Genomic DNA, 24,311 nt, shown 5'->3' on the forward strand with positions numbered 1-24,311 from the left:
ATTACAGGCTCAGACAGCTCCAGAGGGGGGGCGACAGACACAGATTACTACATTTTCTCAGAGATCCATACCCCTCCCAGCCCCTACACGGCAGGGAATTACTCTCCAGAGAGCAGAGACACTTAGAGCCCGCAGGAGACAGAGGACACCTGGCTTTCGGACACCACGCCTATACCAGAGAGAGATGACAGAGATCAGAGCTCAGTTTCACAGAGAGGGTGCGGAGCGACTGGCTCGCTTCAGAGCACACCCAGGCATGTTCTTCAGGGAGCTGTGGACACCCCCTTCACTGATGTATACCATTTTATACCCCCAGTATGGTACAGGATGGAGCTAGCTAGGTTGCATATCATGATTGTATACTCCATGCATATAGCTTTGCATTCTCCTAGTAATAGAGCTCCATCCCCTGCACACCCAGATTCAGCTTTTTTCTTCGGTACTTTTTTTCATTTTGTTGGGATGACAGAGGATACCCCATACAGGTACTCCGATTTGTCTCATAGGCCGAGTTCGGTCTTTTGGAAGACGTTAATAAAATCTTTCTTTCTTTCTTTATTTCTTTCTCCCTCTCTCTCTCTTTTCGTAGGTTGGTGGGCGGTCTCAGATATTGCATACATGCTCTCTATTCTAGTTGCGCATAGGCGCTCTGCTCTAGTCTATCCATGCCACGCTGCTCTAGTTTGTCCGTAGTGCCCTTGGCCCTCCGCTTTTCTTTTTCCACCAACCCTTTCTCATGCCCCCAAGGTAGCAACATAATCTCTCTCTCTCTCTCTCTCTCAGATATAGCCGCACCAGAGGTACACTGATTGATCGGGCTATAGAGCTGGGGCGGTCCAGGCGCCCCAAGATGAGAGGCCCATCTCGACATCGGCGGAGACTACAACAGAGGATCAGGACCATACTAGCACGGCATGGGAGACGTCCAGTCAGAGTACTCACCATGGAGGACATTGAGGATATCCGCCATCGACCGATGAGAGACATCTTTGGATAGTGATGTGTATCATGCTTACCTTTGTTGTTGGAGTTTTCCTCCCAGATGTTATCCATTAGGAGCTCCTAGTACCGTACTTTTCCTCATAGTTGTTTCTGTTTCAGTTAGTTGTTTAGTTGTTTTTAGCTTTTCTTACACAGACATTGTTGTAGAAAAATGGGGGAGAGACAGAGATAGAACTGAAACTGAAACTGAAATGAGAGCATAACTAGAAAGAAACACAAACCATAGACATACCTTGAGATGAGTGTAGACAAGACACAAGATTGATACTTTCATTGATGTGACACCTACAATATATAGGTGAGAAGTACAAGATTGAGTAGACTGACTTATGGGATAAATGTAGAGGTGCCACATGGCACTAGACTCAAGACACAAAGACTGAGACTAGACTAGAGAAATAGTACACCTAGTGTGCACTTATTTCCAACACCCTCCTTAAGTGGACACTAGGAGGAAGACAAAAGACAAGACTATAACATGACAAAAGATAAGACCAAGATAGAGAGACTAGACAAGGATTGAGAGACAAGCTAGAAGACAAGATGGACAAGACTAGAAGACAGACATAAAGACTGATAGACAAGACATGAGAGACAAAAGATCCTGAGACACCCCTCCTCAAGTGATATCCTCATATGGGTCCACAAGGGTAGGGACAAGAGTGGATCACAGACAGACAGAGAGAGAGACAATCAGCCAGTAGAGTGGTCCCACAGAGAGAGAGACTTTCAGATAGACATGAGAGAGACTGACAAATAGAAGATAAATGGGGACATAGACAGAAAAATGCCAAGAGAATATGGGTAGCTAATCCACAAAAGAGAGGCATATAGACTGATAGACAGAGTGTCAGAGACATGTGACTGTAAGATCACACAAGATAGACACATAGACAGAGAGACTGACTGATTGTAGATAGACAGAGAGATGGACCTTGATAGATAATCCCTCCTCAAGGCCAATCCTCGTGCTAGAGTGGGTAATGCAGGGGTGCCTCTTGGATAGGGACAAAGATAAGTCCATGTAGACAAATAGACATGATATTACCCCATGATCTACATCATTGGTGATCAATGGTGGTAGATAGCATGAAAAACATAGATAATTATGAGAGAGATGGGAAGGTCTTACCATATTTGGCAGTGTCTAGTCCCGTACAAGATAGAGAAGTAAATGAAATTCAGAACTGAAATTTTTATTTTTCAAGAGATAGAGAGAAGACTGAAAATAGAACACAGCATACACGTGATTTCTGCTTTAAATTTGCTGCTGCAGGTCTGGCTGGTCCAATGGACAGCTAACCCACATGTGAAGATGAAGAGGAAATGGGAAATAATAAAGGGGAAAATGCCTTTTGCACAGATGTTGCAAATCAGGTCCAAAATCAGCATTGGAGTTTACCTTCACAAAAGGAGGTGTCGAGCTGATGTCGAGAAGACCAGAGATCCAAAAATGACGAGTTGTTGCATGAGTTGAATGTCCAGGAGGTCCACGACTTGAGAAGACATGTTGATGAAGAAGAGAGTGTGGGGGTAGCTGCTGCATGTGCAGTACTAGAGGATAGGCCGGTAAGCTCAAGTAGAGAGGCGGCAGCACCATGATGAACCCCCGCAGCAGCAAGAAGGAGAAGACGGGCAGTTGTTGGCGCAGATCTGGAGTTGCAAGCTGGAGCAGCAAATGAAGGCGATGACAGGCTGACTGAATAGAAAAATGGGGGAGAGACAGAGATAAAACTGAAACTGAAACTGAAATGAGAGCATAACTAGAAAGAAACACAAACCATAGACATACCTTGAGATGAGTGTAGACAAGACACAAGATTGATACTTTCATTGATGTGACACCTACAATATATAGGTGAGAAGTACAAGATTGAGTAGACTGACTTATGGGATAAATGTAGAGGTGCCACATGGCACTAGACTCAAGACACAAAGACTGAGACTAGACTAGAGAAATAGTATACCTAGTGTGCACTTATTTCCAACAATTGTATCAGATCCACCAATTGTTGTAACCTTTTTAGTCTCATAAGTCTATTTGGCCTTCTGAAGACATTAATATATCATATCATTTCATTTCATTTCTCTCTCTCTCTCTCTCTCTCTCTCTCCCCCCCCCCCTCCCCCCCCCCCCCCCGCTTCGCTATTCGCTTCACGCTTCGCTCCGCTGTTCATCGCTTCGCTTCGCTGTTCTGTTCGCTGTTCGCTTCACTTTCGTCCTGCCCGCTTCGCTTCGCGGTTCCCTGTTCACTTCGCGCCTCTGTGCGTAGCTGCCCTCTCTGTTCGCTACTACTGCTGCCCACTTCGCTTCCACCTCGTTGCCAGGCTGGCGCTATGCTGGCCCGCCTGCCGGTCTGGTAGGCTGTGTGCGTCCCTTTTCCCACCCACCCTTGCTCAAGCCCCCAAGGTAGCAACATAACCCTCTCTCTCTCTCTCTCTCTCTCTCTCTCTCTCTCTCTCTCTCTCTCTACCTGTGGGAAGGATTGCAGAGTAATTTCGAGGAATGGCCCCGAGTCTCCAAGAGAAACTCGAGACCCTCAAAACCGCAATGAAGGCACTAATCAAGGAGAACTAGAAGACATCCGATTCCAACCCCAATGAGGTGGATAACAAACTACACTGGCACATCATGGCCCTCGAAGCACGGGTCACGGACCTTAAACAAGAGAATACAACACTCAAGGAGGAGGTGAGTGCATTGAAAGTCGAACTGGTAGCCGTCAAGAACATTGAGAAGGAAGAAGGGGAGATCAATGACCACACTCTCACGGCCATCAAAGAAGAGATCTCCAAGGAGATCACAAAGGAAATGGATGGAAAACTCGAAGCCAAGCAGTCAGGATGGGTTGAGGTGGTGAAGAAGAACATCCGTAAAGAAGTGAGGGAGGAGACTCCAAGGGAAGAACACCAAATCATTCACACCACCATTGAGGAGGAGAAGATGAGGCATGCCCGCCGCCTCAACATTCGAGTCACAGGTATAGCCGAGACACCCGACTCCACTCCCGAGAAAGATGGACAGCTTTTATGCATGAAGCTCGGCTATAAGGAAGAGCACCCTCTCCCCTTCACCAAAGCATGGAGAGCTGGGAAAGACTCAACACGCAAGCGAGCCCTCATCCTACAGTTTGCAGGAGAGACGGAGAGGGTCACCTTCATGAGGAAGAGGGTCATACTACGGGGTTTAGAGGGAGCTCCTATTTTCTTGGATGATGATCTCACGAGGATGCAGCTTGAGCATAGGAGAGCTTGCATGCCACGAGTCTTACACGCGAGGAGAGAAGGCAAGAAGGCCTTCTATGGAGATGGTCGGGTCATCATTGATGGCCGGCCCATGGATTAGTGGTTTGGGGCCCATGGGACACAGACCAGGCCACTGACAGAGATACACATGGCAGCATGGAACTGCAATGGTTCACTATGGGTGCAGCCTGGACGACTGGAGCATGCTATGGTGGGGAGAGACATCATACTTCTGAGAGAGACACATCAGAGCCCAGAGAGAGGGCTACCTCGAGTAGAGGGATTCCTGTGGGAGTCAGCATACAGGAGGACCACACCTAGGGTACCTCGAGAGGGTCGGGGGGAGTAGCAGTTCTATTCAGACAGGAGCTACAGGGGAGACTGAGAGTGGTAGCACAAGATCCAGAGGCCAGATACATGTGGATCAGCTTACAGCTCTCACAGGACAGGGTTATATACATAGCCCTATGTTACTTTCCTCCATCAGGATCCTCCTATGTCATTACAGAGGACATGCCACATGAGGAAACGACAGGAGCCTCGCCATACACTTGTCGGTCAGAGGAGATTATGCATTATTCTACACTAGGGGAAATATTTCTTACGGGTGACTTCAATGCCCACACACAGAGCAGACAGTGTGAGGTGTATGACTATGATGACATGGAGATCCTCCACCCTGTGGGATGTAGAGGAGATAGGGGCTAGTCGGGCATCAGAGGACGCTGGACCAGACAAAGGACATTATGGGGACCACTTACTAGAGTTGGGAGCCAGGCATCGTCTTGTTATTTATAACGGGATGCTACAGTGGCCGGGATCAGGAGGGTTGACATGCTTCCCACATGGGGGTCATACACGGACCGGAGGCAAGGTGGTAGACTACATTATGGGGTCTTTGAAGGCATCACAGCTTGTCACCTCATTCTCCATCCCACCTCGTCCTATTGGGGCAAATCATACATACTTGGCATTTTCACTAGCTAGATCACCAGTATCACCAGCCCCCCACATACCCACGCCACACACTACCATCTACTTCACACATGACATGGTAGACATATACACTGGCAGAGTAGAGGATGGGCTCCTACTCATGGATCCCGTGGCACCAATGGATACCATTACAGCCTAGCTGGCATCACTCCTACACACGGCTGCATCACAAAGCTTTCCACATCGTGTCCACTCAGGAGAGCCTGCGAGATCTGGGACTATGCCCCAGAATAGATGGTATGATGACGAGTGCAAAGCCCTATACTCGGCTCCGCATACAGAGAGCCTTGGGAGCCATCACAGAGCAGGAGTCGAGGAGAGAGATGAGGAGACTTACTCGCCGCAAAAGGCGGGCCCTCATAGAGATACAGGAGCTAGAGATCTTCCATTTCTTCATGAGTAGAGATAGCCCTATCTCATAGCGGCACTTCAGAGAACCCCGGACACCGACACCCATTGCAGACCCACAGACATGGTACACATATGCAAAGGGCCTATACCACGCCCCACAGCAGCCACCTATACCTCAGCCTGTTTAATAGGGCACTAGCAGAGGGTTTGCCTACGGAGTGGACGAGGCACACCATTGTGCCGATCCACAAAACAAGGGATATGCTCGATCCGAGCAACTACAGGACGATTATGGTTGGCCACGTGTTGACCAAACTCTATGGTGCAGTGTTGGAGCAAGAGCTTAGCTTATATGCCGAGCGAGCTGGTTTACGCTCATCAGGGCAGGCAGGCTTCAGGAGAGCTTTCTCTACCACTGACCATGTATTCACTTTGAGATGTATGATTGTTCAGGTCAGAGTGAGGAAGAGAAAGCTCTATTGCTGCTTTGTGGATTTCCGCAAGGCATTTGACACAGTACCACGAGAGAGGCTCTTTCAGCGCCTGGAGTCTCTTGGCATACCAGTAGATATACCCCCAGTATGGTACAGGATGGAGCTAGCTAGGTTGCATATCATGATTGTATACTCCATGGATATACTTTGCATTCTCCTAGTAGTAGAGCTCCATCTCCTACCCCACTCATTGTACTTATTGCACACCCAGATTCAGCTTTTTATTGCAGTACTTTTTCATTTTGTTGGGATGACAGAGGATACCCCACACAGTTACATTGATTTGTCTCATAGGCCAAGTTCGGTCTTTTGGAAGACGTTAATAAAATCAATCAATCTTTCTTTCTTTCTTTCTCTCTCTCTCTGTCTCTCTCTCTCTCTCATCGCTAACAGGTGGAGGATGATGTTGATGGCTATGGAGACTTTGAATTCATGAACTCGAGCGTCCCTTCGTGGGCAAGCAAGCTGAAGGGCTCGAAGCTCTTCTTTCTTCCAGTTTGTGGGCTGTTCAGGGGTTCTTTACTCGGTCCCTTGTGAGAGGAGGGATTTGCAGCCCATGAGGGCAGAAACAAGAGCAACTTTGGAATGTTTCTGGAGGAGTTCATGGGCTGTTTTATGGCTGTGCGCATGGGCCACTCGGCTGCGTTTTCAGGGCCTCATGGATATACCTTCTTGGCAGATTTGAGGTGCAGAACAGCGTGGTGTTGTGAGCACAGGGCTGTGTGAAACCTCTATTCTGAGGGGACCAAAGGGCTGGCAGTTTGGACATGCATATGTTTCAGCAATGTATGGCTTGTGTTCAGTTGAACTCTTTTTGAATGCAAATAAAGAAATACCGGAAGGGGTGCCAAGGTTTGAGGCGAATCGGTGTTCGTGCACTGTTTGCAGGAGCACTGTAGCTCTGTCTTTGTTTGCTTTCTTTGCTGATTTACAGCCATGTTAGTGCGGCAGTTAGTCTACCGCACTTTGGTAAGACCGGTTTCAGGCGCAACCCCTGTAATCCTGTCTGCTGGGCGGAGAGGAAACTTCTCATGCCTTGCTATAAACAAGAAAACTTTGAGAGGCCGAATAGAGTTCGGAAACACCTTGAACCCACTCCATTGGAAATCTCATCTGGCACATAGTCCCCTCTAGAAAGTCCGAGTTCTCTCTACAAAGCCCTAGTCCATCTTGTTGTACGATTTCTCTAAATCAAGGAGGAGAATATCAAATCGTGAAGCCTAAAACGGGTTGAGGTGGGCGCCTCCCAAAGATGGTGGGATTCTTGAGGGTAACGGCATGGGGCAGGGGAAACACTGTGGGGGGGAGGTCTGCTTAGATAAATTCTCGCAACGGTTCTCTGACAAAACCGTATCCTCCAGTGGCTTGCCAATTTGGAACACCTAGTGACGCTATGAAGTCCGAGGGTGGTTTCGCCTCGGGCTAGCAATCTGCCACTCTCCTACACCGAGATCCATCGAGGCAAGGCCCTTGTGCTCTGATGCTTGGGGGCCAATATCCCCCTTGATGAGGATCTAAACTGGGAATTTGGAGGGGGACCATTGGGGGCGCCCTTCTGGACTAACGGCGAGGACAAGTTCTAGAAAAGTGTCCCATCTACTAGAAAATGAAGCATTGGCCTACGAGGCCAAAGTACTCAACTCTATGCAAAATTGGAGTTCCCCACAAGCAAGGTAGCGATATGGCATTAGGAACTAACTCTGAAGAGACTATGCAGATACGAAGAGATGGAATCCCAACAAGGTCGAGGCTTGCATAGATGTGATCCTCAAAGCGAGGAGTTGGAGGTCCACTTCTGAGAAAGAAAGGCCTGTTGACTATAGCTTCTTCCGATGCCTCCCTGTCGAAGGAGCCAGTATTTTTCATGAAATGGTGGCTCCCATTCATATATTTGTGGTTCTATATCACTCTAGGCCTTGCACCCTAGAGAGTGGCGTGATGATCTTCTCCTCCTCCCTGAGTGTGGCATCGGACAGATTGGAGCATGGAATTGGTGTGTACTGCTATTTACGAGTAGGCCATAGAGCTCTCACACCATTTGCATGATTTGCATATCACCTACATGCTCACTCACTTCTGGCCATTAGCACGTATGGAGGTGGGTGGCTTTGGCCATAGAGATCTAGAAGGGGAGACAGTATCCTTCACATAGAGGTGCTCCTTTTTGTGTTTCTTGATGTTTTAGTGGTAGAAGCCCTTCCTCCCTCCTACAGATACTTGCATCGTGACAGGTGGAGCCCGGAGTATGCATATTCCAGGGCTCGGACAGTGTGGTTCCACAGTGAGGGTAGGATTCGTGCCCATCTAGTGTGACCTCGCCCAAGGATAGATAGTGAGTACTCTCTATGCAAACCCACGTGCAAGACTCTTCTAGAGGAGTGCAATTCCGACAGCTCCGCTTCCCCTAGATCTTAGTTATGCGGATTGTCGCCTGGAGCATTTAGGGTTGTGGAGGATTGTAGTGCTTTCAGAGATGCGGGGTCCTTAGAGAGGAGCCTCACAGTCCGTGGCCCCATCAACATTCTCCTCTTCCACGAGCATCATCTTTCAGAGGGGCGTACCGGCCGACTGCAGTGGGAAGATCCTTCACACCTTTTGGTTCCATGCTTTTGGCTCGTCCGGGACACATGGAGTATGCATTTCCATTAGCGAGAAGCTATTACTTGTAGTGGTCGACTCAAGCACCATTATCATTGGGAGAGCTCAGTGGGGTGACCATTAGGATTGGAGAGGACAAAGTGGGCTTTCTGAATGTACATGTGCCAAATTCCGTAGCAGGCAGAGCCACTTTCTAGAGTACAGTTCGCCAGTCTCTCCCATTGGATTTTTGGTGTATGGGTGGGGATTTCAACATCTTAGAGTCGACAGAGGATAGACTCGGAGGCGGCATGGCTATATTTTGTGGCATAGAGTACTCGTCTTTGAAAGGAGTTGATTTTGACTTTGAGTAGATAGGACGCTTGGAGTTTATTGGAGTTTGGACGCAGTCCCGGGAGTCTATGCTTCTTGACATCCAAGAGGAGAAGTACATGCCCTAACCTGTTCGGAGCATCTTGGACATCTTCACTTTTTGGGAGGCGAATGCTTCGGCTAGGTTGAGGCAGCAGGAGCTTATTGTTTTCCTTCTTTGCTTTGAGAAATCTTGTTACAGAGTGGACTGGGGATTTCAGGAGGGAACGTATGTGTAGGATGGGATTCCCCGAGGAGTGGGTCCGAGGTGTTTTGGGACTCTACTCGGCTTGACACAGCCAAGTTCTCATTCACAGAGCGAGAGGCGATAGATTTCTGCTTTCTTGCTCAGTCTGTTCACTACTGGCACCTTATCTATTTTTGTTTGTGGCCGAGGCCATGAGTAGTTTTCTCTCCCCTTAAGACTAGGGACTACGTGTTCCCATCCGTGCGCAGGAGGAGTTGCTTGATTCCGAGTTCACCGATGACACTGTAGCATACTTGTTTGGAGATGAGAGGAACCTCTAGAGATTCGCCGAGGCAATAGAGATCCCGTGCATCTGGAGCGGAGATCAACTTGGCACAAGTCGTGTGGATTTTGGGTTCGCTCATCGCCCACTCCGATTGTCGTCGAGTTGGGGCTGTTCATGGGAATTTTTAGTGGATCCCGAGTGGCACTCTAGTTCTCTCTATCTCTATTTTTAGTGGATCCCTAGTGATATCTTGCTGGAGTAGCAGCTAGCCCCTGTTCTTATGAGCATTCACAAGAAGCTGTTATATTGGAGTTTAGCTAGGCTTTCCTTGGCTGGCCGGGTCGTGGTGGTGAACCAGGTTCTTCTCGCCACCATGTGGAACATCACATGTCTATGACACAACCAAGGGCTCTTGCTTATTAGGCATCATCGACCCCTCCATTCAGAGCCATGCTCTTTTGTGCAAGTTGATGGTTCGTGGCCTTCTTCCAGGCGGCGAGCCTTGGAGGGACTTCCTTCTGGCTAGGATATTTCCCCGCACCCCCGATTTTGGGGGTCCCTTGGCCCCAAAAATGAGATTGATCTTCACGGAGATGCGAGCTTGCCTTGCATTTGAGGACATATTTGCAGCCAGTCTCGTGCGGTCTTAGGATCATCTCAGGACAACCCTTTAACTGTCTTCTTGTGTTGAATCTGAGGAGCATCTGTGAGGACAGCCTTTGATCTGGAATTTCTGGTCCGTTTCCCCACTGGTCACATGTTGGGGGCTCGCCCGCATGTATCATGGGGAGCTTTGAGCATGGGTCCCGCTTGGTCACTTGGAGATTGGCTTAGGTTTAGACAGCTGTCCCCAGAGGCCTAGGAGAGGAGCGTCACTGGGATTCGGGGTAGGGATAGGCTTAGCCTCAACATCCACTAAATTTATATTTTTCAGAAAGTATATTAAGTATGCAAAAAGCATACAACAATCACAGCTGTAAGCCGGAAAAGAATAGAATCACCCCAATATGTAAGGTGATTTCAGGGGAATCCATGACCCCTCCCAAATAGGGCGTGTAGATATAAGTGAAAAGCATGTAAGATGGTATGTGATCAATCCAAATGATGAAAAACCGCATGGTGGCTAAATGGATAAGAGCGCATGCGTAGAATCAAAATAGCAAGAACATGGGCGATCCAAGGAAGACGAGTGGCGTAAGATGTAGAAGAAATCAAGGGAGGCGATGGGAGTTCAAGGAGGACAATCGAGATCATTTTAGGGGGCTTTCTAGTTGCGGTGTCTAGAGATTACCACAGAGAGGAGAGCGCAATCTGCAGGAGAGGGGTCTCCTGCAGGTTTATTTTTCATCATGGAACATGCAAGCTAGAGTTCTTGTAGCCTTTTTTTAGTTTGCAGTGAAGACAGCGCAGTGAGGGTTGTCGATTAAATTAGAGTAGAGGGAGGCAGTTGACTAGAGAATTGGCCAATGTGTTTCTTGGGTTCTCTGAGCAGAACCTCTGTTAGAGACATGATCCAGATCAAAACTTTATCGACTGTAGTTGTTTGTCAGTTGGAAGCCGGCTAGTAGAGGATGAAGATAATGCTGTGAAGTTTGAAGTTGTGGGTCTATCAGTGGAAGACCTTGAAAGTTTCTTGTGCTTTCTTCAATTTTCTTTGAAGCCCAAGGTCTCAGGCTTGTTGAGACTGTTTGTTTGGTTTGAATGAAGGATACAGTGTTTTGAGCTTGAGTTCTTTGTAGTTTGGTGAGTTTTTGTGCCTTGGTGCTTTATTTGTGTTGCGTTGAGTGAGATGATGGAGGAGGGATCCCTGAGAGGGCAAATCGAGTGTCTTTTGTGTCAGAATTGATTCTGAGTCAAAATCAGAAGAGAATGTATATAGAGTTGGTTCTGTGTTAGCAGAACATGAGAACCATCAGCTGGGAGTGTGGGGATCTTGACCAGACTTGTCTGAGTGGGTAAGAAGTGTTTCTGGGTCTGGTTTGACAGTCAGAGCTATCATCTGGCTGTAGTCGGAAGGTTCTGTGTTCTGAGTGCTTTTTGTGGCAATAGTGACTCAGCTGCTGTCAACTGAGTATGCATTGGGATGTGACCTTGTGTGATTTGAGTGGTATGAGCATCTGGAAGTTCTAGCTGACCCAGAGGAGAGAGAATCTGAGTCAGCACAGTCAGTTTGGTCCTCCTAGAGAGGCCATGACTTCGGAGGGTCAGCTGTAGTAGTCAGCAGAGGGCTAGTAATGTCATATCTTGATGGGTGTGGAGGTGCCTAAGGACCTGAGGATGATAGAGGACACCTAAGGAAGGTTTCTGATTTTGTAAAGGCTTCGGAAGCAGATGGGTCTGAGGCTGAATTGTGAGGCAGAACCCAGTCTAATGCAGTTAGCAGAGGGGTCAGTGCATGGTTGGTATGAGATCTAAGGGGTTCTTGGGGTCGAGAATATTTGGTCAGCTGACAGTTAGAGGATATTTTGGAGGTCTCGAGGATAGTTTTCAGCCTGAGAATTATAGAAGGTTTTTCGGAGGCAGAAATAGTGTGTTCTGCATCGGCAGGAGATGGGTGTGGTCAATCGGTCGTTAGTTGTGGACGGGAGAGGCTCTAAGGTTTATGATCAGTGGTGTTGGAGGTGATGGCTGACCTGGGAGGACAAGTGGAGTTGCTGACTTGATCAGGTAGGGAGGTTGCGAGGGTTTTGAATTGTCAAGTGAGTCAGCTGGAGCTAAGGTGATAGGAGCAGGTCTGAAAGGTGCTCCTAGAGTTGGGATTCTTGCATCCCTTAGTTTTGATCCCTAATCTTTTCTTCTTTGTATGCCTGCTGGTGGTGTATAGAGGTCATCACCCAAAGGTCACACAACATCATGACAGACTTGAGAGAGGTGACCCCCTATGGAGGATTTCAGGGGATGCACCATGCAGAGGGTGAGGGCTGATTGGTTTCCATGGGCATGAGTGGCACATAGACCCCCCCCCCCCCCCCCCCCCCCCCCAAGGTGGCTAGAGCAAGATTGTGGTGTTTGTGGATTTGGGTGGGACGTCCTCTCACGTGAGTCCAATGGGACCCGGCGGAGTGGATATGGCATGATGAGATGAGAGGGAGGAGACTCTTGGTACCTCCTTTTTTTTCGTACACTACACGGTTGGCCATAGGATTCAGATGCTAGAGGTTAAGGGCACTCCAGTAACAGCAAGACATTAGTACTCTCAAGGCCTCTCTCCTCGGTTTCTCTTAGATTTTTGGAAGAGGCTATGGTATAGTTTTCGGCCGCAAAAGAGCACTCTATTTCTGTAGTAGTTGGCACCTCGGAGCCTGGCCGTTGGCACTTGGCTGGCCATTGGAGGTAGGCCAACAATCTCTTCGAGGTGTGGCCATCCCGAGGAGTCTCTGCGTCATTGTCTTTGGGATTGCCTAAAGGCTTAGTAGGTTTGTTTGGTAGTGGATTCTCCGCATCTTCACTATGGACCAGGCCCTTTCCTGCATTGTTACGTGGGGCGCAGTTTCTTGGGCCATTGGAGCCGAGGCCATCATGTCATATGAGGAGGGTGGGGGACTAGCCCATAAAGTCTTTCACCTTTGTATTTTTGCATTGCCAGTCCCAGCTCCACCTATTGGTCACATGACTCGAGGTTCCAGCGAGAGATGGGAGATTTGCAGCAATATTGTTGCATGGCACATCTGGATAGCTCGATGTAGTGAAGCCATCGAAGGCACCGTCACCTTTTCTCCGGAGCATCTATCTCGATATCATTCATATCCTCCGTGGACAATGGGTGAAGATGGGCGAAGCTTCAGGGTGGCAGAGACCGCATGCAGAAGCACCAAGAGGCCTTCTTGAGGATCTGGCATCATGGTCCCTTTCTCACTTGCAGTGGTGGTGAGCCCACTTGGCACTATTGACCACCTGTGTGGTGGTTTTCCCCTCGCCCCGTTGTATGAGATAGTCTTGTCCTCCTAGAGCGGCCAGCCGGAGGAGAAGAGAATCCTCCCCCTTTTATGTTTCTTGACTCTGGTTGTCCATGTGGAGCAGATTTTGTCGTAAGCCATTATAGCTATTTTTCTTGATAACTAGTACAAGGATTTTTTTTCCCGGGAAAAAAGAAGAAGAATGGAATGTGACTGCTTTTGGTATGTCTACATGGTATTTTTGGTTAAAATCATAAATCTTGTTTAAGAATTTTGCAACACAGTTTAATGATATTTTATTTTGACAATTAGATGGATTTATCAAGTGGACATGCCTTCACAAGCATGCTTAGAAATTTGGGTAGTCGTGGAATAATGCCAGAAGGTAAGGATGTCAAAATTAAAATTTTGTATTCTGCTTGATTGACAGGGTCCCTTTGATCCCGTAAATGCACTAAGAAATTTCTGGTCTTGCAGAGTAGAAGATATATAGTAGAGATAATGTCATGCTGATTGTAGAGATCAATAGAAAACTTCTAATGGAGCTATGGATTTTTCTGTATTGTGAAAGTCTAGGGTTTTGATTTGTCAATTTAATCTTTTGCACATCCAGTTGTCCAATTGGATCTGCTTCGAGGTAAGAGGCACCTGAAAGTACAAGATTTAGAGAAGGAGTACGAAGACTGGATCAAAGAAATGCATGACTTGTTCGACGAAGAAGTGGATTGTGAAGATGAAGCAGATGCAATCGTAATGGTGAAATTGAAGGAGCTAGGCTTCTCGCAAGATGGTTAGTGCCTGTCCCCCTACCTCAACATCATTTCTCTGTACTCAACAGGGGACTTTTACAATCTTTCACAAAGTAATGAAGTAGTTTTAAGGATTTGTGAGTTTTGCTTGCTCCTTATATGTCAATTGCATCCTCCACCTTCTCTCAACGGATTAAATTGATGTCTCATCATTGCTTACGACCCCAATAATGTAGGCACTGGAAAGCGTAAACATGGCATAAATTTACACATTGAAAATTGATAGACCACCATGCTATTACTAACTTCAACAATACTCATGTCTATCTAAGCTTGTACCTCGCGGTCGCTCTAAGCTTGTCTTGAGACAGAAATGAACCGTAGACTTCAGATGGTAGTGTTGCATGTCTGCAGCCACCGATTTTGGGCATGGTAAATTGTGCATTGCGGAATACCTCTTTGGTGGAGTCTAAAGAAAATGGAATTCCTGATGCCAGTGATGTGTAAGTGTGGGATACCTCTTTGTGGTCACTAAAGTGGGGACGTCCACAATTGTAGATAAGCGGGTCAGGTAGCCAATGACTGCACCAACTAGACATTCGCAATTGAGGGCCTCGCTTGCTGCACTGAATGATGGTACTCCCAAGTTTAGGAGATACCCACCACTTGGGTGATTTAAAGAGTCATGGCATACAAATAGGAGTCCTCGAACTTGGGGAGGTTGGTGTAGCAGACCTTACTGCCCAGCACACTAGGGTTTGTGACAGACTGAATTATGGGTTCATTCTATGACAGTATGCCTCCAGGAGTTGCTACTTGGCTAGGCAGACGTGCGGCTACACTGCCCCGCTCCACTACGCACTCACACACATTGGGAAGACACTATTCTCAATGTGCACCCAAGAGATAGTGACAATAGGCAAGTGGCAAGATGGTAGAGGACAGAGACATGCACAGTCACAAAGACAGTGGAGATCAAGAACAATTGCCTTCATTCATTGATTTCATCCCCTTGGCAGTCCCAAGGTTGCTCATTTATAGAAGTGGTTCGATCACCGTGCAAGTAGGTGCATGTTGGGTAGGTGTTTGTGCCATGAAGTGCCTGCCACTGAACGTGGAGCAGGATTCCGTGAGCAGCCTACCAATATTAGAGACACACCGGTGCAACCTGCCACTTGATTGCCAATACTACGGATGGGCCGGTGCAACCTCCCATTGATTCGCAATATTAGGAATGCGCCACCCACTTACTGATAGTGTGCAAGTGGGAGTCTTCCAAGGTAAGTGTGGTCTTGGTAAATTCCATGGAGTGCATGTAGCTGATGAAGAGGTTAGCTGTGGGTGGGTACTTTTATCAATGAATCACCAGTTTGGAGTGCCACTTGTCACTTGTCATGAAAGCTAGACGGCTGGCACTTGTCAGTTGGACGACCAGAACTTGTCAAGTGGACGTCAGGCTTTGACAGGCCACAGGTTGCCCACCACTTATCGATTCACTATCCCGGTGAATGCAACCGAGAAGAGATGGTCCGAGGAGAGGGTAGGCAATTCACATGCATTTTCTTCCACTGCAGCCGATCATTTGGTACATAATGTAAATAGAGAGGAATTGAATATGAAAAAGAAATCTGCATATAATGATTGTATGTATGAAGATTAAATTTGTCCCATTAAACAAGACTAAATAATGCAGGAGTGATGAGACGGCTGCCCAGAGCCCTGTCGATGGAGAGGGTGTGCAGGAACTGGAGTCCTCAGCAGAGAGTAATCAGTAAGTGGTATTGCCACTTGGAGTGGCGCTTGGTGAGGGTGGAAGGGTGAGGAGGGCACGAAGAGCAGACTGAATTGTGTGTCTGACGGAATTGAATTGGGCCGCTTGGTTCCACAAGGTGGGAAGATCAGCAATGATGGCCGCAAGGGAAGAGAGGCGGTGGTGCAATGCTGTCAGCTCAGTCTGCAATCCATAATCTGTTGGCGAATGGTGATATCAATGGTCTGCGCTTGGGAGAGCTATTCTTGCAGTGTGGTGACCTCCTGTAGGTTATGCTTGGAAGATCTTGCCTGGGTGATTTCCAGTTGGAGGGCAGTGAGGGAGGTGGCATCATGTTGCTGAATTGTTTGACACGGCCTGATCATGGGCCAGGAGCAAGTGGCATCATTCCTGGAAGAGCAGCAAGAAGTAGTTAGTGAGGTACTCGGAGTACATCCTGATGTCAAGATAGATCTCGTTCAATGTTTGAACCAAGCGTCTAGCAGGAGCTGGTCGAGGAAGATATAGAGTATCAGGAAGTTGAGTTGTAGCAGGGCTGGCTACCCGGCACACTACATGGTGGCTCGATGCTCACGGCGCAACACAAAAGGCACTATGCAGTGGAACCCAACACAAGGAGAGATGAGATCGCGGAAGGAATGAAAACACATGCACACTCAGCAGAGGTCATAGTGAAGAGGACGATACAACTCAGGCTGATGATAGAACAAAGGTACAAAGTGGTATGAAGGATGTAGGGCTGCAGAATAAGGATATCCTCCAAGATGGAAGGAGGAGTCATATATGCCTAAGGTCGAGTCGGTGGAATCTTCTATCTTTGGTGGATGCCGTGGGTGGCTGTGTAGCTTTTGGTAGAATCTCCTATCTCTGGAGATGTGGTGGAGTGTCAGTCGGCGCCGTTAGTGCTGTTGGAGCCTTCAATGCACCTCGTTGTGTCGGTTGTGGTGGTGCTTCCCTACTTGATGATCCCAATATTTGGTGCCTCCGTTGGCTCACTGTGACTGCCACACAGTCACGTTGTTGCTATGGACAGTCCATGTGGGTACCCTTGGTGGACAGTTCATGTGGGCACCCTTGGTGGCTACAGGTCACCCACCACTAGAGTGCTCACTGTCCTCGGTGAGGAAGATAGAAGTAAGCTGCCTTGAGAGTTGCATATGGAAAGAATGCATGATGTGATTATTACATTATGCAAAGATGCAGGTATGCACTGATTACATTATGCGGATTACACTAATGAAAAGAGTGCAGAGCACTGCCTACATTATGCTGAGAGCAATGATGAAAAGAGTGCAGACAAAAAGAACATCATAAAAAGATGGTATATACAACCGAAATGTATCATGAAATAGTGTATCTAAATACTGCAAGAAGAAGTGCTAGGTGCGCCAGAAGAAGTGCTACTGCCAGCCGATGAACAAGTGGGAAGACCGGTGAGAAGAAATTGGAGAGGGCGTAGAGATGCTCGGAGGACATCCAACTTGGTAGCTTGGGCTCGTAAAGAGACCAGATCCCAATTGTGCTGCTCCACGAGATCACGTAATCTGACCATGTCACCAATTGGCCGACCATTTGGTCCATCTCCACATTTGTGTCTCGTTCACTTGAGGCCAGGCCGGTGTCTCATGTGAAGGGGCCAGTATTTTTGCTTAACATGGACGGGAGCCAGACTGGTGCCACCCGTGTGTTAGCAGGATGGTGTTGTATCGACGGGAGCTGGACTTGTGCCACCCGTGTATGACTTGGACTGTGTTCTATTCATGGGATTGTCACGCCATGGAAGAGCCAGTATTTGTGCCGTGTCTTGCCTATAGGAATGTCACTCCATAGGAAGACCAGAATTTATGTTTTATGTCACGCCATTTTTGTGCCCGACAGATGTTTTGTACTTGTTCCATGAACGGGAGATATGTCCATGATACTATTTGCACATGCACTCATGTTTTGCATGTTTGAAACTGTTCTCGCATGACTTGTATTTTTTTGTTTGCCTGTTTGACGTGCCACTTACTGAGCGGGGACGCCTGCCAGTGAGTTGTGAAGTTTGCTCTGTCTTCTGACGAGTTTTGTTGCGTGTGAACAGATGGTAAGTGTATTGCACTTGTTTGTTTAATAGCTTTATTTCTAACCTTTAATTTTATAAGGTTGTAAGTTCACATTCATTTAAAAGTGGGCACCCATTAGGGGCACTCACATATGGGCCAAGGTGGGGAGGGAAACCCCCACACTTAACCCTTTATGTGTGTGGGGGTGGGTGCATGGCCACCTACCCACACCACACCTTGAAGTTGGCTGCCCCCATGCAAGCTTGGGGAGCCGGCCAGCTGTGGTCGTGTAACTCCTCTCCAACCTCTACAAAAGAGAGCGACCACCCCACCCGTAAAAGCATACAGCCGGCAATCATCCCCTGCACGATTGCTCTCAGGCGGCTGCACATCAGGCTGCTGCGCTTTTGCTCTTCTCAGCCAGTTGCATCACCATTGTGGCTGCATCACCAGGCGGTTGCTGCTCTTCAGGTTGCACCTCCTCCACTCCTACACTGGCGGCTGCACAGTAGGAGGCCGTGTTTTCCTCATCAGGCTGCTCCTCTCCAAAGGCGGCTACTCCCTCTATTCCCCAGGCGGCTGAGCCACCCCATAGGCGGCTGCAGCCAGGCAGCTAGTTCACCCAGCAGGCGGCTGTACTCTGCAGCCAGGCGGCTTCTCCACAGCAGGCGGCTGTGCCTTTTGCAGGTGGCTGCGCTTGCTCTCCAGCAGGTTGCCCTCTAACCCTGAGACAGCTGCGCCACCCCACAGGCGGCTGCAGCTAGGTTTTCTTCTGCACTCTCCAGGCGGAAGCGTCTCCCACAGCAGGCTGCGCCACCTCATCCTCCCCTTATAGGCTGCTACGCCTCCTCCTCCTCCTCCACGGCAAGCGGCTGTGTCTTGCACAGCAGGTGGCTGTGCTCCTTTGCAGGCGGTTGCGCCTCCCTTCCATAGGCGGCATCTCCCTTCTTCAAGTGGCTACACCTTCCCCACAGGCAGCTACTACTCATCCTCCTCGACAGGTTGCTGTGTCCTGGTGTCCACCTCTTGTAGCTGCACACAGACACCTCGGGTATTTGTCTTCCATTTGCGAGCTACAAGTAAGTGAATTCAGATTTAAGTAAAGAACTTTGTTGTAAATCTCATAAAGGATTCTCTCTCTACAGCTAACACCCGTTCGGTGCCGGGTAGTCCAAGCTTTTGGAGAACCACTGTCCAAAGGTGCCGAGATCGGGAGAGCTAGGCGTTAGTACGGGAGCGCCTGTTTGTGCGTGGTCCTGGAACACCAGTGGGGCGCTCTCGGCGGATTCCAGTGAAGGCACAGGACCGTAGGGACTGGACCACTCAAGTGGTCGCTCTCCTTTGAACATCTACTTTGAGCCTCTTGTTTGGTAATGTATTCATCTTAGTTGTACATGAACATCATCTAGTTCATTGAACCCATGGAGCATTGTATTTGTTAAATACTCCCAATAATATATCATATATTGAGGGGGGGTCGGCCCGTTCCGGCCCTAGTGCTGGTGTCTATCTTTCAACATTTCATTTCATTTCAATTTTCAGTTGTTATTAAGTTGTCCATTTCAAATTGTGATATTTAAGTTGTGCTATTACGCGTGTGGGTGTCCAACGGAGTCTATTCCCACTTAACAAGATCGGTTTCATTGGTATCAGAGCACAGTTATTTTCCTCTTCTTAGTGGGGAAACGAACCTGTGTATTGGTTACCCTGCTTCTAGCACGCTTAACAAACTGGACAGCCAAGGCAATCCTTTGGAAGTGCCTAATTCAAGGGGTCCATCAAGTGCCTCGCGTGGTTCTAATGCTCTACAAGGAAGGCACAAGCCCCTTGAAAGGGTAAATGATAGTGATTCAAAGGGACAACTGTCTCGAGGAAAGACAGTCATGGAAGAAGAAGAGCCTGATGTAATGAGGGCTGAAATGGAGCATATGAGAAAGCTTTTGCAGGCACAAGAGCAAGAGCTGAAATTTTTGCATGAAGATCCCCATGTGCAAAGTGCCATTAAAGCAAGGAAAGCCGATGCAATGGTAGATGTGACTGTTGAGTCCATGGCACAGGAAGTAGGCAAGAATCCAAGGGACTTGGCACTTTCTTACCTCCTCCCAAAGGTGACATCAAAGAGAGGGAAGACAGAGAGCTGAAATTCAGAAATCCACCTCGCTTGAAGCATGGAGACCCGCATCTCAAAGGTTGAGGTCTTTTATGCAAAGGGAAGAGGTGACAGTCACCTCTCGTCATGCATCTTCTCCACAAGGCACAAAGCCTGACAGGTATATGTATGCTAGTGCTCATGGAGGGCATGAAGGTCACATGCATTCAAGACATGTATCCCATGGTAGGGGTGACAGGTCTGCCACTAGAAGAGCTTTGCCTTCTGAGTTGTCTCATGGAGAGACATTGCCTTATGCAGGAAAGTCACATGCATCTGATTCTCAAGTTCGTGGAGCACATGCCACCGTGCTTCATGAAACTTCCATGATGGCCCATGGAGCCCATGCAGATAGGGCTGCCCCGTTGAATAAAGGGAAAAGAAAAAGAGAGGACCATGAGCCTCATGCCAGAAAGCTCAAGGAATTTAAAGCAGGTGACAGGTCCATTAAGTTTGATGTTTTTCATGGAACATGATGCTTCCAAAGTGTTAGCATTTGTGGCACAGTTTGACATTACTTTTAGCGATGAGGACTTCACTGAGAAGTCTAAAGTACGCCATGCTAGCATGTTTTTAAAGGGGTCTGCTGCTCATTGGTGGATCACTGAAAAGATCACCAAAGACCCCGACCTTGCTCGAGCACCGCAGAGGAGACTTACCATGCCGATTTGGGCTTCACGGATATCCTCTATCCGCAGCCGGCTGAGTCGCCTCGACACTAGACAGTGCTCGGAGGCTTTTGATTACTCCTTCACACGGCTTTTTGGAGCGGAGGGCCCCCATGAGCCAGCACCCATCAGAGTTCATGTAGTGATATCTCCGGCCCGAGGGGAGGAGGCACTTAATTCAGCGGTGGCCTTCTCATTCCCTCTCTGTGGCCCTAGTGACCGGGAGTGGACTATAGATCTTGCTCTTAGCATTTTGATGACTCAGGCAGTTGAGTTCCTCTCTTCTCATTGGATATTGCATTTGCTGGTGCAGATCCAGGATCGTCCTAGAATCATTTCCTCTTCCATGGAACCTGCAGGCTTGACAACCACCTTCCTGACCAAGGAATTATTTCTAATGGAAATGTTAACACTTAAAAATCCCTTAGCTCTCGTAGTTATTAAGTGCACACTGCTTGCATACTTGCGCATCAGTAGGTTCAAGGCGTGGTCTATCTAATGCTACCCACGTTTCATACGAGATCAAGGTGTGACTTGATACCGTATCTATTAGTGCAATGTTTGTTGCATGGCCTTTAGCTATAGTAAGTCCCACCTTGAGTCGTGCTAGCTCAATGTTTAGTTCCTCTTCGTCCAAGAGAGTCAAGGAGGCCATGTTGACATGTATCAGTCTCTCTCACCATGTGAGCGATCTGGAGGTGACAGACGTGATAGGCCGACTATGGGAGTTGGCCCATTTTTTCTTTGATACCGGGAGCGTGGATGCCTCCGGGATTCGACATTTGGTGGTTCGCATAGTGGCAGACTTAGCACGCGACCCTGGATATGTATGCATACACGAGGTTGCTCTGTCTGAGCGAGAGGCAGTCGCCATGGGGCACATCCACTGGTGCCTGATCCGAGATTCTTGCAGCACACCGGGTGGGAAGATTCGTAGCCGCTCGGATGGGGACTATTCTCCATCCAAGCCGCTTGCGAAGGCTCGCCGTACGGCTGAGACAGCCTTCACCTCAGCAGGTCATCCATGAGGATCATCTCATGGAATATACGGGGCCTTGGTGGCACACCCTATATACGTTATCGTGGTTGCCTGAGGCAGGAGCTTCAGAGATGCCTGGTTGGGGGCAGTATTGATATTCTGATGATGCAGGAGCTCCATTTGGGTGAGAGCAGGATCCGGAGATACGGTTCGGTGATGCCTGGTAGATGGGACATATTTTGGTCTGTAGGGTTTGGCCCCTTGGGTGGGCAGGGAGGAGTATGTATGGTCATTGTGGATGTATGGCGGCAGGCCATTGTGGATCGCGGGATCATTGTCCCTGGTAGAGCACAGTATGTCATTGTGAGGATGCATGATGAGCTCTTTGGCGTGCTCAATGTCTATGCGCCCAACCATGCTAGTGCCAGAGCAGAGTTCTTGACCCAGGTTACGGATGCATTGCCAGAGGCCGCACATTGGTGTGTCGGGGGAGACTTCAACATGCTTGAGGACCCGGCCGATAGGGTGGAGGCAGTGATGTTACAGTGCACGGCACGGAGCTTGCAGCTTGGGAGCGATTTTGCATGACAGTGAGGATCACTGATGCATGGCAGCATGAGGCTTTCTCCCGCTCTCAGGACAGTCTTAGTTACTCTCGGTCGGATCGCCGGTAGGGAGGGACTAATCTACCACGGATTCATTGCTTCTATGTGGGCGACATGTTAGGGGAGCATCCGTTGGCATTCTCGCTGGCACCTCTTTTTCAGACCATGCGCCAGTTATTTTGACACTTGAGGAGAGGACACGGGAGACCAGCTTGCAGTTGAGGATCCAAGAGAGGGTACGTACAAATCCTAGTCTCGCTGAGGACATTGAGAGGATATGGCATGATAGCCAGAGCTCTAACCAGGATGCAGCAGGCCAGTGTGCCCAGGGACTCATTGAGCTCAGCTCTTTTTTGCACGCTGCAGCCTTGACACGGTTGGGACGAGAGACTCGCGAGCGGGAGTGTCAGTTGAGACGTAGCCTTGCTTTGCTTCAGCGCCTTCAGGAGCAGCAGCCTAACATGTGAGTGGGTGGCGTCCCAGCTGAGCCAGGCACGCCAGGAGGTTAGAGAGGCAGAGGAGAAGAGACATGAGCTCTACTATTGTCGCCAGGCCTCTCAGTGCACGCAGCTTGGTGATAGTGACTGGGGAGTTTTTTGAGATTATTGGACCCCCCCATGCTCGAGCAGGAGTCCGCCAGCTCAGGAGGCAGGACGGATCGGTAGCCACTGAGCCCGGGGAGATCAGAGCCATTGCCACTGAGTTCTATAGAGACCTGCTTTCAGCGGAGCCAGCCACTAAGGCTCGGGATGCTTGCAGACAGACTGTGTGGGCCCATGTGCAGAGGAGGGTCACAGATCGTATGCGCACAGTTCTTGGTGAGCCTCTTTCAGAGGTTGAGCTTACTGAGGCCCTGAGGTTCCTTCCGCGCCATAGTTGCCCTGGGGTGGACAGATTGACGCCTGCCTTTTTTATGCGCTATTGGTGTTGGAAATAAGTGCTCACTAGGAGTACTTTTAGTCTTGGTCATCTCAGTGTATGCCACGTGGCACCTCTATAATTGTCCCATAAGTCACTCTACTCTATCTTGTACTTCTCACCTATATATTGTGGGTGTCACATCAATGAAAGCATCAATCTTGTGTCTTGTCTACACTCATCTCAAGGTATGTCTATGTTTTGTGTTTCCTTCTAGTTATGCTCTCATTTCAGTTTCAGTTTTATCTTTGTCTCTTTCCCATTTTTCATATCATGGTATCAGAGCAGGTTTATCCTGGCTCCCCTCATCTTTGCCTCTGTTTCCTGTAAGCGACTGCCCCTCTTCTCTCTCTTGCTGGTTGAGAACAGGCCACCGCTTAGCTGGGTGCTGCCACCCCCTGCTCTTGGTAGTCGACCTGCTGCTGTAGCAACCCGCCGGCCTGAACTTGCTGTCCGCCCTGTTCAGGCTCATACAGCTCTACTGTTCTCTCTCTTGGAGCTGCTGCCCGTGATATTGGAACTGCTACAGCCCACTGTACCGTTGCTGCTTTGGCTGCCTTCTTCATCAACTCAAGGGTGCGCATCATCTAGAAGCAGCTGCAGATCGACTTTCCTTCTGTTAACGAGCTATTTGCTGCATTCAGTTCTGCCATCGTCTCCTCTTGAAGAGTCTACAAGGTACTGTGCATTGTATCCTTCAGTTTGCTGGTCAGTCCTTTTCTTATCCTCATATCTGCAAACTGCTAGTTCCTCATGCTTCGATGGGCTGTCACATGCTATGGCCTTGACAAGTGGTGAGAGAGCCGGGTTCTAAAAACAGTTTGGATTTCTTCTTTCATTCATTTCTGCAATCTTGTAAGGGAATAGACACTGCCCTTGCATTTTAGCAAGAGGTAAGACCTTCCCACATGGCCTCTTCTACTCATTCTCTCATGTCTATCGACAAATTCAATGGGACCAACTTTCATACTTGGCAAATCAAAATCAAGTGCCATCTTATGAAAGAAAATCTTTGGGATG

General features: G+C 48.6%; 1 protein-coding gene across 1 annotated transcript in view; it reads left to right on the forward strand.

The window, feature by feature from the left end:
• The window catches only part of GMI1 (gamma-irradiation and mitomycin c induced 1), a 233,434-nt gene that overhangs the window by 65,767 nt on the left and 143,356 nt on the right, over positions 1 to 24,311 (forward strand). The window contains exons 17-18 of the mRNA XM_086778321.1: positions 13,720 to 13,792; positions 14,021 to 14,197. Of these exons, the coding sequence (XP_086634447.1) occupies positions 13,720 to 13,792; positions 14,021 to 14,197 (250 nt within the window). The remainder of the gene's footprint in view (positions 1 to 13,719; positions 13,793 to 14,020; positions 14,198 to 24,311) is intronic.

Source organism: Cibotium barometz, chromosome 39 (genome assembly GCF_041138505.1).
Source record: "Cibotium barometz isolate CiBa-2024 chromosome 39, ASM4113850v1, whole genome shotgun sequence".
Lineage (NCBI taxonomy): Eukaryota > Viridiplantae > Streptophyta > Polypodiopsida > Cyatheales > Cibotiaceae > Cibotium > Cibotium barometz.